This window comes from Euprymna scolopes, chromosome 27, assembly GCF_053919585.1.
Source record: "Euprymna scolopes isolate OS-2025 chromosome 27, ASM5391958v1, whole genome shotgun sequence".
Lineage (NCBI taxonomy): Eukaryota > Metazoa > Mollusca > Cephalopoda > Sepiida > Sepiolidae > Euprymna > Euprymna scolopes.
In genome coordinates, this window is record NC_136508.1 from 92,062,384 (window position 1) to 92,081,168 (window position 18,785).

Sequence of the window (18,785 nt, forward strand, 5' to 3'; positions counted from 1 at the left end):
TATTTCCACGATTAAAAGGCAAATAACATACTTCCACTATTAAAAGGCAAATAACATATTTCCACTATTAAAAGGCAAATAAAATACTTCCACTATTAAAAGGCAAATAACATATTTCCACTACAAAAAGGCAAATAACATACTTCCACTACTAAAAGGCAAATAAAATACTTCCACTATTAAAAAGCAAATAACATATTTCCACTATTAAAAGGCAAATAACATATCTCCACTATTAAAAGGCAAATAACATACTTCCACTATTAAAAGGCAAATAACATATTTCCACTATTAAAAGGCAAATAACATATTTCCACTATTAAAAGGCAAATAACACATTTCCACTATTAAAAGGCAAAAAAAGTATTTCCACTATTAAAAGGCAAAAAACGTATTTCCACTATTAAAAGGCAAATAACATACTTCCACTATTAAAAGGCAAATAAAGTACTTCCACTATTAAAAGGCAGATAGTATATTTCCACTATTAAAAGGCAAATAGCATATTTCCACTATTAAAAGGAAAATAACATATTTCCACTATTAAAAGGCAAATAACATATTTCCACTATTAAAAGGCAAATAACATATTTCCACGATTAAAAGGCAAATAACATATTTCCACTATTAAAAGGCAAATAATATATTTCCACTATTAAAAGGCAAATAACATATTTCCATTATTAAATGGCAAATAATATATTTCAACTACTAAAAGGCAAATAAAATACTTCCACTATTAAAAGGCAAATAAGATATTTCCACTACTAAAAGGCAAATAATATATTTCCACTGCTAAAAGGCAAATAAAATACTTCCACTATTAAAAGGAAAATAACATACTTCCACTATTAAAAGGCAAATAAAATATTTCCACTATTAAAAGGCAAATAAAATATTTCCACTATTAAAAGGCAAATAACATATTTCCACTATTAAAAGGCAAATAACATATTTCCACTATTAAAAGGCAAATAACATATTTCCACTATTAAAAGGCAAATAACATATTTCCACTATTAAAAGGCAAATAACATATTTCCACTATTAAAAGGCAAATAATATATTTCCACTATTAAATGGCAAATAACATATTTCCATTATTAAATGGCAAATAATATATTTCAACTACTAAAAGGCAAATAAAATACTTCCACTATTAAAAGGCAAATAAGATATTTCCACTACTAAAAGGCAAATAATATATTTCCACTGCTAAAAGGCAAATAAAATACTTCCACTATTAAAAGGCAAATAACATACTTCCACTATTAAAAGGCAAATAAAATATTTCCACTATTAAAAGGCAAATAAAATATTTCCACTATTAAAAGACAAATAACATATTTCCACTATTAAAAGGCAAATAACATATTTCCACTATTAAAAGGCAAATAACATATTTCCACTATTAAAAGGCAAATAACATATTTCCACTATTAGAAGGCAAATAACATATTTCCACTATTAAAAGGCAAATAAAATATTTCCACTATTAAAAGGCAAACAACATATTTCCACTATTAAAAGGCAAATAACATATTTCCACTATTAAAAGGCAAATAACATACTTCCACTATTAAAAGGCAAGTAACATATTTCCACTATTAAACGGCAAATAACATATTTCCACTATTAAAAGGCAAATAACACATTTCCACTATTAAAAAGCAAATAACACATTTCCACTATTAAAAGGCAAATAACACATTTCCACTATTAAAAGGCAAATAAAATACTTCCACTATTAAAAGGCAAATAACATACTTCCACTACTAAAAGGCAAATAAAATACTTCCACTATTAAAAAGCAAATAACATATTTCCACTATTAAAAGGCAAATAACATATTTCCACTATTAAAAGGCAAATAACATACTTCCACTATTAAAAGGCAAATAACATATTTCCACTATTAAACGGCAAATAACATATTTCCACTATTAAAAGGCAAATAACAGATTTCCACTATTAAAAAGCAAATAACACATTTCCACTATTAAAAGGCAAAAAACGTATTTCCACTATTAAAAGGCAAAAAACGTATTTCCACTATTAAAAGGCAAATAACATACTTCCACTATTAAAAGGCAAATAAAGTACTTCCACTATTAAAAGGCAGATAGCATATTTCCACTATTAAAAGGCAAATAACACATTTCCACTATTAAAAGGCACAAAACGTATTTCCACTATTAAAAGGCAAAAAACGTATTTCCACTATTAAAAGGCAAATAACATACTTCCACTATTAAAAGGCAAATAAAGTACTTCCACTATTAAAAGGCAGATAGCATATTTCCACTATTAAAAGGCAAATAGCATATTTCCACTATTAAAAGGCAAATAACATATTTCCACTATTAAAAGGCAAATAACATATTTCCACTATTAAAAGGCAAATAAAATACTTCCACTATTAAAAGGCAAATAACATATTTCCACTATTAAAAGGCAAATAACATATTTCCACTATTAAAAGGCAAATAACACATTTCCACTATTAAAAAGCAAATAACACATTTCCACTATTAACAGGCAAAAAACGTATTTCCACTATTAAAAGGCAAAAAACATATTTCCACTATTAAAAGGCAAATAACATACTTCTACTATTAAAAGGCAAATAAAGTACTTCCACTATTAAAAGGCAGATAGCATATTTCCACTATTAAAAGGCAAATAGCATATTTCCACAATAAAAAGGCAAATAACATATTTCCACTATTAAAAGGCTAATAACATATATCCACTATTAAAAGGCAAATAACACATTTCCACGATTAAAAGGCAAATAACACATTTCCACTATTAAAAGGAAAATAAAATACTTCCACTATTAAAAGGCAAATAACATATTTCCACTCTTAAAAGGCAAATAACATATTTCCACTACTAAAAGGCAAATAATATATTTCCACTATTAAAAGGCAAATAACATATTTCCACTATTAAAAGGCAAATAACATATTTCCACTACTAAAAGGCAAATAACATATTTCCACTATTAAAAGGCAAATAATATATTTCCACTATTAAAAGGCAAATAACATATTTCCATTATTAAATGGCAAATAATATATTTCAACTACTAAAAGGCAAATAAAATACTTCCACTATTAAAAGGCAAATTAGATATTTCCACTACTAAAAGGCAAATAATATATTTCCACTGCTAAAAGGCAAATAAAATACTTCCACTATTAAAAGGAAAATAACATACTTCCACTATTAAAAGGCAAATAAAATATTTCCACTATTAAAAGGCAAATAAAATATTTCCACTATTAAAAGGCAAATAACATATTTCCACTATTAAAAGGCAAATAACATATTTCCACTATTAAAAGGCAAATAACATATTTCCACTATTAAAAGGCAAATACCATATTTCCACTATTAAAAGGCAAATAACATATTTCCACTATTAAAAGGCAAATAAAATACTTCCACTATTAAAAGGCAAATAACATATTTCCACTATTAAAAGCCAAATAACATACTTCCACTATTAAAAGGCAAATAAAATACTTCCACTATTAAAAAGCAAATAACATATTTCCACTATTAAAAGGCAAATAACATATTTCCACTATTAAAAGGCAAATAACATACTTCCACTATTAAAAGGCAAATAACATATTTCCACTATTAAAAGGCAAATAACATATTTCCACTATTAAAAGGCAAATAACACATTTCCACTATTAAAAAGCAAATAACACATTTCCACTATTAAAAGGCAAATAACACATTTCCACTATTAAAAGGCAAAAAACGTATTTCCACTATTAAAAGGCAAAAAACGTATTTCCACTATTAAAAGGCAAATAACATACTTCCACTATTAAAAGGCAAATAGAGTACTTCCACTATTAAAAGGCAGATAGCATATTTCCACTATTAAAAGGCAAATAGCATATTTCCACTATTAAAAGGCGAATAAAATACTTCCACTATTAAAAGGCAAATAACATATTTCCACTATTAAAAGGCAAATAACATATTTCCAATATTAAAAGGCAAATAAAAAATTTCCACTATTAAAAAGCAAATAAAATATTTCCACTATTAAAAGGCAAATAAAAGATTTCCACTATTAAAAGGCAAATAACATATGTCCACTATTAAAAGGCAAATAACACATTTCCACTATTAAAAGGCAAAAAACGTATTTCCACTATTAAAAGGCAAAAAACGTATTTCCACTATTAAAAGGCAAATAACATACTTCCACTATTAAAAGGCAAATAAAGTACTTCCACTATTAAAAGGCAGATAGCATATTTCCACTATTAAAAGGCAAATAGCATATTTCCACTTTTAAAAGGCAAATAAAATACTTCCACTATTAAAAGGCAAATAACATATTTCCACTATTAAAAGGCAAATAACATATTTCCAATATTAAAAGGCAAATAAAATATTTCCACTATTAAAAGGCAAATAAAATATTTCCACTATTAAAAGGCAAATAAAAGATTTCCACTATTAAAAGGCAAATAACATATTTCCACTATTAAAAGGCAAATAACATATTTCCACTATTAAAAGGCAAATAACATATTTCCACTATTAAAAGGCAAATAAAATACTTCCACTATTAAAAGGCAAATAACATATTTCCACTATTAAAAGGCAAATAACATATTTCCACTATTAAAAGGCAAATAACATATTTCCACTATTAAAATGCAAATAACACATTTCCACTATTAAAAAGCAAATAACACATTTCCACTATTAAAAGGCAAATAACACATTTCCACTATTAAAAGGCAAAAAACGTATTTCCACTATTAAAAGGCAAATAACATACTTGCACTATTAAAAGGCAAATAAAGTACTTCCACTATTAAAAGGCAGATAGCATATTTCCACTATAAAAAGGCAAATAGCATATTTCCACAATAAAAAGGCAAATAACATATTTCCACTATTAAAAGGCAAATAAAAGATTTCCACTATTAAAAGGCAAATAACATATTTCCACTATTAAAAGGCAAATAACATATATCCACTATTAAAAGGCAAATAACATATTTCCACTATTAAAAGGAAAATAACATATTTCCACTATTAAAAGGCAAATAACATATTTCCACTATTAAAAGGCAAATAACACATTTCAACTATTAAAAGGCAAATAACATATTTCCACTATTAAAAGGCAAATAACATATTTCCACGATTAAAAGGCAAATAACATATTTCCACAATTAAAAGGCAAATAACACATTTCCACTATTAAAAGGCAAATAAAATACTTCCACTATTAAAAGGCAAATAACATATTTCCACTATTAAAAGGAAAATTACATATTTCCACTATTAAAAGGCAAATAACATATTTCCACTACTAAAAGGCAAATAACATTTTTCCACTATTAAAAGGAAAATAACATACTTCCACTATTAAAAGGTAAATAAAATATTTCCACTATTAAAAGGCAAATAACATATTTCCACTATTAAAAGGCAAATAACACATTTCCACTATTAAAAAGCAAATAACACATTTCCACTATTAAAAGGCAAATAACACATTTCCACTATTAACAGGCAAAAAACGTATTTCCACTATTAAAAGGCAAAAAACGTATTTCCACTATTAAAAGGCAAATAACATACTTCTACTATTAAAAGGCAAATAAAGTACTTCCACTATTAAAAGGCAGATAGCATATTTCCACTATTAAAAGGCAAATAGCATATTTCCACAATAAAAAGGCAAATAACATATTTCCACTATTAAAAGGCTAATAACATATATCCACTATTAAAAGGCAAATAACACATTTCCACGATAAAAAGGCAAATAACACATTTCCACTATTAAAAGGAAAATAAAATACTTCCACTATTAAAAGGCAAATAACATATTTCCACTATTAAAAGGCAAATAACATATTTCCACTACTAAAAGGCAAATAACATATTTCCACAATAAAAAGGCAAATAACATATTTCCACTATTAAAAGGCAAATAACATATTTCCACTACTAAAAGGCAAATAACATATTTCCACTATTAAAAGGCAAATAACATATTTCCACTATTAAAAGGCAAATAATATATTTCCACTATTAAAAGGCAAATAACATATTTCCATTATTAAATGGCAAATAATATATTTAAACTACTAAAAGGCAAATAAAATACTTCCACTATTAAAAGGCAAATTAGATATTTCCACTACTAAAAGGCAAATAATATATTTCCACTGCTAAAAGGCAAATAAAATACTTCCACTATTAAAAGGAAAATAACATACTTCCACTATTAAAAGGCAAATAAAATATTTCCACTATTAAAAGGCAAATAAAATATTTCCACTATTAAAAGGCAAATAACATATTTCCACTATTAAAAGGCAAATAACATATTTCCACTATTAAAAGGCAAATAACATATTTCCACTATTAAAAGGCAAATAACATATTTCCACTATAAAAAGGCAAATAACATATTTCCACTATTAAAAGGCAAATAACATATTTCCACTATTAAAAGGCAAATAAAATACTTCCACTATTAAAAGGCAAATAACATATTTCCACTATTAAAAGGCAAATAACATACTTCCACTATTAAAAGGCAAATAACATATTTCCACTATTAAAAGGCAAATAACATACTTCCACTATTAAAAGGCAAATAACATATTTCCACTATTAAAAGGCAAATAAAATACTTCCACTATTAAAAGGCAAATAAAATACTTCCACTATTAAAAAGCAAATAACATATTTCCACTATTAAAAGGCAAATAACATATTTCCACTATTAAAAGGCAAATAACATACTTCCACTATTAAAAGGCAAATAACATATTTCCACTATTAAAAGGCAAATAACATATTTCCACTATTAAAAGGCAAATAACACATTTCCACTATTAAAAAGCAAATAACACATTTCCACTATTAAAAGGCAAATAACACATTTCCACTATTAAAAGGCAAAAAACGTATTTCCATTATTAAAAGGCAAAAAACGTATTTCCACTATTAAAAGGCAAATAACATACTTCCACTATTAAAAGGCAAATAAAGTACTTCCACTATTAAAAGGCAGATAGCATATTTCCACTATTAAAAGGCAAATAGCATATTTCCACTATTAAAAGGCAAATTACATATTTCCACTATTAAAAGGCAAATAACATATTTCCACTATTAAAAGGCAAATAAAAGATTTCCACTATTAAAAGGCAAATAACATATTGCCACTATTAAAAGGCAAATAACATATTTCCACTATTAAAAGGCAAATAACATATTTCCACTATTAAAAGGCAAATAAAATACTTCCACTATTAAAAGGCAAATAACATATTTCCACTATTAAAAGGCAAATAACATATTTCCACTATTAAAAGGCAAATAACACATTTCCACTATTAAAAAGCAAATAACACATTTCCACTATTAAAAGGCAAATAACACATTTCCACTATTAAAAGGCAAAAAACGTATTTCCACTATTAAAAGGCAAAAAACGTATTTCCACTATTAAAAGGCAAATAACATACTTCCACTATTAAAAGGCAAATAAAGTACTTCCACTATTAAAAGGCAGATAGCATATTTCCACTATTAAAAGGCAAATAGCATATTTCCACAATAAAAAGGCAAATAACATATTTCCACTATTAAAAGGCAAATAACATATTTCCACTATTAAAAGGCAAATAACATATTTCCACGATTAAAAGGCAAATAACATATTTCCACTATTAAAAGGCAAATAACATATTTCCACTATTAAAAGGCAAATAACATATTTCCACTATTAAAAGGCAAATAACATATATCCACTATTAAAAGGCAAATAACATATTTCCACTATTAAAAGGCAAATAGCATATTTCCACTATTAAAAGGCAAATAACATATTTCCACTATTAAAAGGCAAATAACATATTTCCACTATTAAAAGGCAAATAAAATACTTCCGATATTAAAAGGCAAATAACATATTTCCACTATTAAAAGGCAAATAACATATTTCCACTATTAAAAGGCAAATAACACATTTCCACTATTAAAAGGAAAATAACACATTTCCACTATTAAAAGGCAAAAAACGTATTTCCACTATTAAAAGGCAAATAACATACTTCCACTATTAAAAGGCAAATAAAGTACTTCCACTATTAAAAGGCAAATAACATATTTCCACTATTAAAAGGCAAATAACATATTTCCACTATTAAAAGGCAAATAACACATTTCCACTATTAAAAGGCAAAAAACGTATTTCCACTATTAAAAGCCAAAAAACGTATTTCCACTATTAAAAGGCAAATAACATACTTCCACTATTAAAAGGCAAATAAAGTACTTCCACTATTAAAAGGCAGATAGCATATTTCCACTATTAAAAGGCAAATAGCATATTTCCACAATAAAAAGGCAAATAACATATTTCCACTATTAAAAGGCAAATAACATATTTCCACTATTAAAAGGCAAATAACATATTTCCACTATTAAAAGGCAAATAACATATATCCACTATTAAAAGGCAAATAACATATTTCCACTATTAAAAGGCAAATAACATATTTCCACTATTAAAAGGAAAATAACATATTTCCACTATTAAAAGGCAAATAACATATTTCCACTATTAAAAGGAAAATAAAATACTTCCACTATTAAAAGGCAAATAACATATTTCCACTATTAAAAGGCAAATAACATACTTCCACTACTAAAAGGCAAATAAAATACTTCCACTATTAAAAAGCAAATAACATATTTCCACTATTAAAAGGCAAATAACATATTTCCACTATTAAAAGGCAAATAACATACTTCTACTATTAAAAGGCAAATAACATATTTCCACTATTAAAATGCAAATAACATATTTCCACTATTAAAAGGCAAATAACACATTTCCACTATTAAAAGGCAAAAAACGTATTTCCACTATTAAAAGGCAAATAACATACTTCCACTATTAAAAGGCAAATAAAGTACTTCCACTATTAAAAGGCAAATAAAGTACTTCCACTATTAAAAGGCAAATAGCATATTTCCACTATTAAAAGGCAAATAGCATATTTCCACTATTAAAAGGCAAATAGCATATTTCCACTATTAAAAGGCAAATAACACATTTCCACTACTAAAAAGCAAATAACACATTTCCACTACTAAAAGGCAAATAAAATATTTCCACTATTAAAAGGCAAATAACATATTTTCTACTATTAAAAGCCAAATAACATACTTCCACTAATTAAAGGCAAATAAAGTACTTCCACTTTTAAAAGGCAAATAACATATTTCCACTATTAAAAGCCTAATAACATACTTCCACTACTAAAAGGCAAATAAAATACTTCCACTATTAAAAGGCTAATTACATATTTCCACTATTAAAAGGCAAATAAAATATTTCCACTACTAAAAGGCAAATAACATACTTCCTCTACTAAAAGGCAAATAAAATACTTCCACTATTAAAAGGCAAATAAAATACTTCCACTATTAAAAGGCAAATAAAATATTTCCACTATTAAAAGGCTGATAACATACTTCCACTACTAAAAGGCAAATACAATACTTCCACTACTAAAAGGCAAATAACATATTTCCACTATTGAAAGGCTAATAACACATTTCCACTATTAAAAGGCTAATAACATACTTCAACTATTAAAAGGCTAATAACATACCTGTCTGTTTTAAAAGGCTAATAACATATTTTCACTTTTAAAGGTAAAAATAGCATACATATCAGTAATTTAAAGTTTATTGTGTTTTTGGCAGCATGAACCATTACGTAATTTTTTAGAAACTAAACTTTCAACATTGATTCTTTAAAAAAAATTTCTGTTTACTCTGAATTCAGTTAACATGGATATTATTCTTCAACTCTTCTTCGGGATCGTTGTAGTAATTGCTATCATCGTTGGACTTGTAATTGCCTTTGGGTAAGATTTCTGTTCTTTGTATCATTTAAATTTTATTTTGTCATTTCTGTCTTGTATGTCTCATTAGATAAGAAAACGTAGGTGAAATTTTTGCTTAGATGTTTTGCTGTTTATGCTATTGAAAAACACCAATAGTTTTGTTGTATATGAGTATGTCTGCATCAGTTTGTATATCAAGTTAAAAATGATAGTTATATGAATGTGTATATATGTATGTATATATATATATATATATATATATATATATATATATATATATATATATTAGTATTTATTTAGGCAGCATTCTTTCATTTAAACGAACATTGTTATAGACAACATAAAGCTTCCATTTAATTAGACCTTTTAAGCATTTGAGTGTGTTTGGGCTGAAATGAAGTGATTTGGTTAAGGCAGGTTTTGTGTTTCAATGTATATAGTTTCAAGTATTTTGAAATTTTTGGCGTTTGTTTTGTGGTGTTGTTGCGGGGGCCGGTCGTCCGGAGACAATCGACCCAACAACTAACAAAATAGACACAGGCAAAAGGTAAACAGCATGCAAGGCAAAGAAGAATGACAGACACAGGTTGTTTGGTTAAAGACGAGGATTCACCTTTTATTTTGTATAAAGGAAGCAAAAATCGTTTAATCTGGGTGTTGGTCGCCTGGAAGGTCACACGTCACTGGAGGCAAGGTCTGGAGGTTCGGACTGTACTCTGGACGTAGTGTGGTTCAGAGGGTGCTCGCTGGGTATGGAATGGTCAGCTGGGCGTCAGGGCGATCCGGAACGAATGGTGGACACTGAGAGCTCGGGGGTCAGTGTTAAGGAACTGACGACACTGAGAACGGAGAGATCAGTGTTTAAGAACAGACGACCAGTAGGGAGCCAGATTGCAGACCAGAGGTGCAAGGCGCAAGTGAGGTAGTGGACCAGAGGTGCAAGGCGCAAGTGAGGTAGTGGACCAGAGGTGCAAGGCGCAAGTGAGATAGTGGACCAGAGGTGCAAGGTGCAAGCGGGAGGTGCAGTACAGGAAGCTGAAGCTGCAGGCAGGAGGTGCAGGAAGCTGAAGCTGCAGGTGCAAGAAGCTGAGGTTGCAGGCAGGAGATGCAGGAAGCTGCAGGCAGGAGGTGCTAACAGAGTAAACAAAGTGGTAGGTATTTCGTAGGAACCTAGCCCTGAAAAGTGCTCTTTGAATTACTGTGAGTGGATCTCCAAATTCGGGGACTCGTAGCCCCCTAGCCGGCTTGACTTTTTTGGCGGAGAGGCACTTTCTTTGTCGAGGCAGGGTGTTACAAGTGACGTCGCTCTCGGAAAATGAATAAATGAAGGTCATTAATTCCAGACGAAATTTTTACAAATCAAACTTAGTTTAGAAGTTTGAGAGTTGTATTTAAATTCATTCCGTCTGAAACAAAAAGACAATCATTTAGCTTTTAATCGTAAAAGATTAATTTTTATGTGTATTTCCTTTAACAGCGAGGATGCTGGGGAAAGGAGACATAAGTAGGTCAGCTGGCCTTGCCTTTTAGGTGTGGCTATTCGTCCACTCTCCTTTCTTTTCTTCTGTCGCTCATGCTAGAAATGACGCGTACTTGTTTTATTGTATATAAAACGGTGGAGTGGGGGAAAGAGGAAAAGGTAGTTTTTCTTGCCCCCACGACAGTGTATTATATATACAATATTTGCTACTACACCAGTGGTAGAAACTTGCAATGACGCAAGCAACCAAGAAAAGAAGTTGTTTGGAAGAAATAGCTTACCTTGCAGATATATAATATAATATAATATATATATATATATATATGTATATATATAAAATCAAGTTTAGCAGATGTTTTAACTTGTAGAGTATTTAATTTTGGTCTCCAGAAAATGTCGGGTAATCAGGAGAGAATACACATCATTTCGCAGCGTATCTCTCTCTGTAGACTTGAAGTGCTCGTCTGAGCTCCAATCTATGGTTCCCTCTCGTCAAACTTTCACGAGAAACACTCGTCTAGCTGAAAACACTATCAATAATTTCCTCCACTTTTTATCTGTGCCTAAACCAAAACGTAGATTCCATGAACAAAGCCTCTTTCTTAGAACTGCACATCTGTGGAACTCTCTTCAGTTTGCCTGTTTTCCAGCTGATTACAATATGATCGTCTTCAAGTCCAACTATTTTGCTTTATATATAGTTGTTTCACAATTACATAATCTAGTCTCACAATAAAAAACAAAAGAAAACGATGGAGTACTGTTGCCACATCTGGACAGGAACTGCTAGAAGCAGTTTATCCTACCTTGACAGAGTTCAGAATAGACTTTGTAGCCTAGTGGGGGATGTCCTTTTCTCTTCCTTTACAACCTCTTTCCCACAGAAGAGACGTTGCGAACCTGTCTCTGCTCTATCGTTATTTTCATTGCAAGTGCTCGCCTGAGATTCAATCTATGGTGCCCCCTGTCCTGACTTTCATGAAAAACACTCGTCTAGCTGAAACCATTATCAATAATTTCCTCCACTCTTTATTTGAGCCTAAACTTGAATGTAGATTCCATGAAGAAAGCTTCTTTCTTAGAACTGCACACCTGTTGAACTCTCTTTCATTTGCCTGCTTTCCAATATGGTCATCTTCAAGTCCAACGTAAACAAGTTTTTAAGTAATCCAATTTACAAAATTTCCAGATTTTCAATACATCTGGGAATGTACCAGTGCATGAATCTGCCATTGGTAACCACTTGCTCAGTATATCTGTTCTAACAGTTACTCAATAAGTGGTTCTCGATTTAAAAATGTTAGGTCAAACCTTAATTTCGATATTCTTGAGACAACTGTCATTAACATTCAACTTTCTGTTAGTTTTTATTGGTGTCGTTTCTGACGTTTCTCTTTTGAAGGGGGTCAGATGAAAAGGGCTTCAAGAGATTTTATTATTTTTGCTCATTACAATTTTTTTTCAAACTCGTTTTCATTGATAAATTATATATTCTTCAGCTAATTCTATCCTTTTGTTCTACCAAATATAAATATGTATTAGTAGCTTGGATGCCTGGTGTTGCCCGGGTGTTTGGAGGTGTGTGTTGAGCAAAAAAAAAGTGGTAGTAGGCACGCAGGCTCTAACCCGTGACACGAAGGGGGAAAAGAAAGTGGAAGAAAATCGGTCTTACCATGAAGCGACCGGAAGTTCGGAACATTAAAATTAGGCAGAGTCAATCCAATCGATATGATGACTTGCAAAAATGGCTCGCAAAACATCGACCCTCCCTCCTTGTAGAAAACTGTCCAGTTGAGCATGAAAAAATTAATGTTTTTGGCCAATTTTTCTATATTTGTCGTCAGAGACGTTGAGCTTCAAAATGATACTGATCTCATGAAAAGCCATCGCCTCTGTCAAAAGTTTTAGGCAGACATACATACATACATACATACATTTAAACACAGGTGAGATTTATATTATAGACTAGCGGGGGTACCCGGCGTTGCCGGGTGTTTGGGGGGTGTATGTGGGAGTGGGTGACCCTGTTTTAATATTATAAAAAAAACACGATGTTAAGAAAAATTGGAAAAACCGAAACAAAGTAAAACAGCGAACAAACATAAAAAAAAGAGGAAAAAAGTTTAGGTAGAAAGACAGGCTCGCACCGGAAACATCGAGGCTAAGGCGAAAAAAAAATGCTCGATACGTTACCACTACGCCAAAGAGACATACACTTAATAACGGATGAAATTAAACCTTTAAAAACACTTACAGGTGGTTTAAACTAACGTGAACGTTTTCTAGGTCAAACATGACGTTATTGTCGTAGTAGCAGGAGCAGAGAAAATGAAGAAACGATTTTTTTGGCACTCTCCTTATAGAAAAGGGCCCAGTTTAGGGTGAAGGAATTAATGGTTTTGGCCAATTTTTCGATATTTGTCGGGCGAAGGTTGGAGCTTTAAAATGATACCTATCTAGCGAAAATCCGTGGCCCGTGTCGAAAGTTTTTGCAAGACATACAAATACACACACACACAAACATTTTCACTTTTATATATATATAGACTAGCGAGAGGTACCCGGCGTTGCCCGGGTGTTTGGAGGTATGTGTGGAAACTCCGGGGGGGGGGGGTTAAAAAAAATAAGTAAGTATGAGGATCGAACCCGAACCGTTGAGGCAAAGTTGTAAATTAAAGTGTGAAAAAAAAACGTATGACGTTAATCATTGCCCCACCGAGAGATGCTAACGGAAACACGTTTGAATTTATTTAATTACTTGGATTTAACAGATGCTCGTTTTAATGAGTTAATGAGGTCAAGTTTGACTGCGGGATAGTATTTACTGCTGAACGCTTTTTTCCCCCCCCCAAGATGTTATAGGAAAAAGACTAACCCACATGCGCCGAGCGACAAATGTTGAATATTTATCTTCCCGAAATCGAGCAAATTAAATAGACAGGCAAGCTTCGTTGTTAACTCTGAGATATTACGATTTATATGTGATATAAAAAGTTTTAAAAAGTTGTGAACCGACTGACCGCTTCTCTGAAAGAAGCCTTTTGTAGACATAAAGAAAAAGCGAACACACATACATACATTTTTGCTTTTATATATATAGACTAGCGTGGGTGCCTGGCATTGCCATGTGTTTGGAGGTGTGTTGAGCAAAAAAGAAAAGTGGTATTAGGCAAGCAGGCTCGAACCCGTACCACGAAGGAGGAAAAGAATGTGAATAAAAAATGTAATGTCTTTGTCGTTGCATCCATTGCCAAACTGGAAGTGGCGAAGGTTTAAATTAAGGTTAGTCAATCGAAAAGAGGGGATAATTTTCAAAAATATCGGCAAAAAAAGTGATTCCTCACTGTAAAAAAGTGCCCAGTCGAGGGTGAAGGAATTAACTGTTTTACTCAATTTTTTGATATTCATCGTCCAAAGGGTCAAGCTTTAAAGCGATAAAAATCTTGTGAAAATTTTTCGCCTCTGGCGAAAGTTTTAGACAGATATACATCCATCCATACGTGCATACATTTAAACAAACAGGTGAGATTTATATGATAGATGTTGATTCATAAATAATTTTTTCTTATGTTGATACAATTTTGAAATGGTTTTTGGTTATTCCAAACAGCTAAAATTTTGGTTTACTAGTTTGAATTTTATTAAAAGTTTTTTCTATTTGTCAAAGTTGTTTTATACTTATAATTTTATCACACTTAATATGGAATGATTGAAGCTGCATATTTGACATGTGATGTTGTGGAAGTTTGAACAAGGAAATGCAGAGATGGAGGAAGATATCTAGCATATGTGGCAAAATTTAATAACAGATCGACAAGAAATCGGTTCACAATGTTTTGTTCTGGACATTCCTGAGTGCCATCAGACATCGATGAAGATGCTTTAAACGTGTTAGTGAAGAATGATTCTCACTTAAGAACTCGTGAATTGGCAGAAAAACTAATAATTCACAGCTCACCATATGTTGCCACTTATTAAAGATGTGTAAATATAACAGACTAGGACTGTTTCGCATTCCCAAGTGATAAAAAAAAAGATAGATTGTCTTTCCATCACAACAAATTATCTTTTAAGACAACGAAATGAGCCTTTTCTTTATCATGTTTAACAAGTGATTAAAAATCTGATTTGTATGACAATATTTAACGCAAAGGTAATGGATTGATAAAAGTAAATCCTCACAATTAACTCTGAAATCTTTGGAAGAAAAATTTTATTGTGTGTGAAATTGTATTGTCTAGCATGGGTTTTTCGGTTGCAACTAAACACAAAAAAGCAAACTTGTATATTGTGTAATCTGAACGAAAAACGTCACACAGTTGTCCAGTTGTCGATAGGTAAATGGTTGTCCTCCTCCATTTCAATGCCAGATGACACGCTACAAAAGTGGCGTACAAGAATAAAATATTTTGCAACCACCATATTCCCTTGACCTTGCCTTCACCATTTTTGGGTCTTTACAAAAATGCATTTCAAAACCGAAAATTTATTAAAGACGAACAGGTGGAAGAAGCACATTTGAAACTTTTTTTAATCAAAACTGTCTTCATAAAAAAGAAAACGTAATTGAAAACAATAGCAAATATACAAGTTGTTAATTTTGTTTGTATAATAAATTGAATTAAAGATCATCAAACAGAAATTATTTGAGTCAATCCAATATATGACTAGCTGTACCAACATAATGTAGTCTGCGATTCATATATTTTTTTTTTTTTTTTACATAGGGGTAACCACTTATCAAGGCCTGGGGTCCACTCAAGGATAAGGGTTATTGAGTGTACAGTAGTCAATGGGATAATATAGTAAGCGTTAGTAGTGGAAATTTGGTAAATTGGATTACTTAATCAAGAATTTGTTTATGTTGGGCTTGAAGACAACCATGTTGTAGTTAGATGGAAAGGCAAACAGAAGAGAGTTCCACAGGTGTGCAGTTCTAAGAAGCTTTGTCTATGGAATCTACATTTAGGTTTAGGCACAGATAAAGAGTGGCGGAAAATTATTGATAGTGTTTACAGCTAAACGAGTGTTTCTCGTGAACGTTTGATGAGGGGGGACCAAGATTAGAGCTCAGATGAGCATTTGCCGTGGAAATAACAATAAAGTAGACAGGCTCGCAATGTCTCTTTTGTGAGGAAAAAGGTTGCAGTGAAGAGAAAAGTGCATCCCCCACTAAGCTGTGAAGTTCATTTTGAACTCTGTTAAGGCAGGATACGCTGCTTCTAGCACTCATCCTGCCCAGATGTGGCAACAGTATTCCATCCTTGGACGTACTTGGCTTTTATATAGGTAGAGAATTGCATCAGCAGTGAGATATCTACTGGAGCGGTAGAAGGATCTAACCATGTTTTAGTTTAAATATTTTACTTTGAAAGAATTGTGTAAATCCCGAACAGATGACAGAAGGGAGATCAGAGTGTAAGGAAGAAAAATTGGCATTTAAAAAAAATAGAAATTATCTCCCTTGTATTTTGCCCGTTCATATGCTTATTTGAATTATGAATTTTAAGCACCGACCAAAAAGACGCTTTTTTCTTTTCTGTAACATCGAATTTTAAAACTTTTACTTCTAGTTGAATCATAACAAAAAAGAATATGCACGTTTCTAACTTTTCTACCACAGATCTCAAAGAAAATTGTTTTCCTATTGAAAAAATTATTTACAAAATGTTCCTATTTACTTGCCTTCACACGAATGCAGAGTTAGACGTAAGGTCAGTTTTTAATGTGCGGAAAATGCAGTTCCCCAAAAAGGGGCACTCTGGATAGGAACAAAAATAAAAATTGCCTCAGTCTAGAAAGATTTCTCCTCCACTGATCGATGACAGAAAAGGTGAAGTGTATTATCAGAAAGATACTACACTTTGCTCCCAGCCAAAAGGCCAAGAAACAAAATGTTTCTAATAAAAAATGTGCATATAACAAAACCTACTTGTAAATAAAATTATGTTTTTGCAATTTTGACATTAAACTTATAAGCAGATAAAGATGGTTTAGGACAAGTATTTGTTAATGTTAGATTTGAAGACTGTCATGCTGTAGTCTATAGGGAAGCAATCCTATGGTAATTATAGAATTAAATTTTTATTTAAAAAAAAAACTCATTGGAGTTGACCAGAATGAATAAGAACTTCTGTGTTCTCCTGTTTCCAGCGATGAGATTCGATATTCAACAGTTTAAATACTTTTAAAGTGTGACAAAGTAATCCATTCCTTTTCTCCAACTCTTAAGAAAGATTTAAAATGATTGACTTGTTTACAAAGAAATCGAAATGCACTGTAATGGAATTAATTTTATGTGTTTTTTTATATAGGATTTTTATCATTTAATTTTATTTTATACTCTTGCTGTTTTTTAATAAATAATTGATTCATACTAAATTGAATAAAGTGAGAGTAATGTAGACACGAGAAACACAGATACATTAGAATTGTTCACACAATTTTATTAATATAGAAATAATCAAATTCTATGATTGTATGGAATATTGATGTGTAAATGGAAGTTGAATTTCTTTTGGTTTTTTTAATGTTTTTTGTTTATTATTTTTTAGGAGGGAAAAATTAAAGGAATATTTTGATTGTAAGACACCAAATTCTGCAAACAATATTTCCATGGAAAGACTTTAGTAATTGAGGATGTTGGAAAGAGGATGAATACCATTCTAAATGTGAAATCCGATCGTAAATAAAGACAAATGCATCAATCTGATATCTTTTTTCATCATTAGTAGTAGTGATAATAATGCTACTACTATTAATATTAAACACTTATAGGCTCTAAAAGTATTGGCCAGAATTGTATCAAATTTGGCAGAAAGCTTCGGGTATTCAAAATTATAAAACGAATTTGAGAAAAATAAACTTTCATATGCAAGATTTAGGATTTAATCAAAGTATCAATCCTTTGGCTTTGAATGAAAAGATTCTTAATAAACTTCTGCAGCTTTATGCAAAGTTGCATTGTACCAAAAAGACCAGCAACAAAACTGAATAATTGAATGGTGTGGACATTCTGCCGTATCCAGTCTACGAGTTAACAATTGCTCCCTCTGACTATAAAATATCAATGAAGCATTTTATGAAAGATCGTTAATTTTATCTTTATTTTGAAGAGTAGTTGTTTTTGAATAAATAATTATATAATAAATCATTCATTTCGATATGATGGTACACAATCTTTTCCCTTGTACTACTCTTGTTTTAATATTGCTCAAGCAAAATACTAATAGCCCTCAATACATTCTAGTCTAAAATTTACATTTTTGGCAAGCAACAATTGAAACTGTTACATAAAACGACTGCATAGATTTTTTTTTTTTTTTTTTTCAAAAATGAAAGCTAAAAAATACAGGATGGAATGATAAAATTGTCGC

General features: G+C 30.7%; 1 protein-coding gene across 1 annotated transcript in view; it reads left to right on the plus strand.

The window, feature by feature from the left end:
* LOC145248989 (uncharacterized) overlaps positions 1-18,116 on the plus strand; it is a 126,171-nt gene extending 108,055 nt beyond the window's left edge. Inside the window, exons 13-14 of the mRNA XM_080110827.1 lie at positions 9,869-9,950; positions 17,964-18,116. Of these exons, the coding sequence (XP_079966953.1) occupies positions 9,869-9,950; positions 17,964-18,039 (158 nt within the window). The 3' untranslated portion in view covers positions 18,040-18,116. The remainder of the gene's footprint in view (positions 1-9,868; positions 9,951-17,963) is intronic.
* Positions 18,117-18,785: the final 669 nt, after the last annotated feature.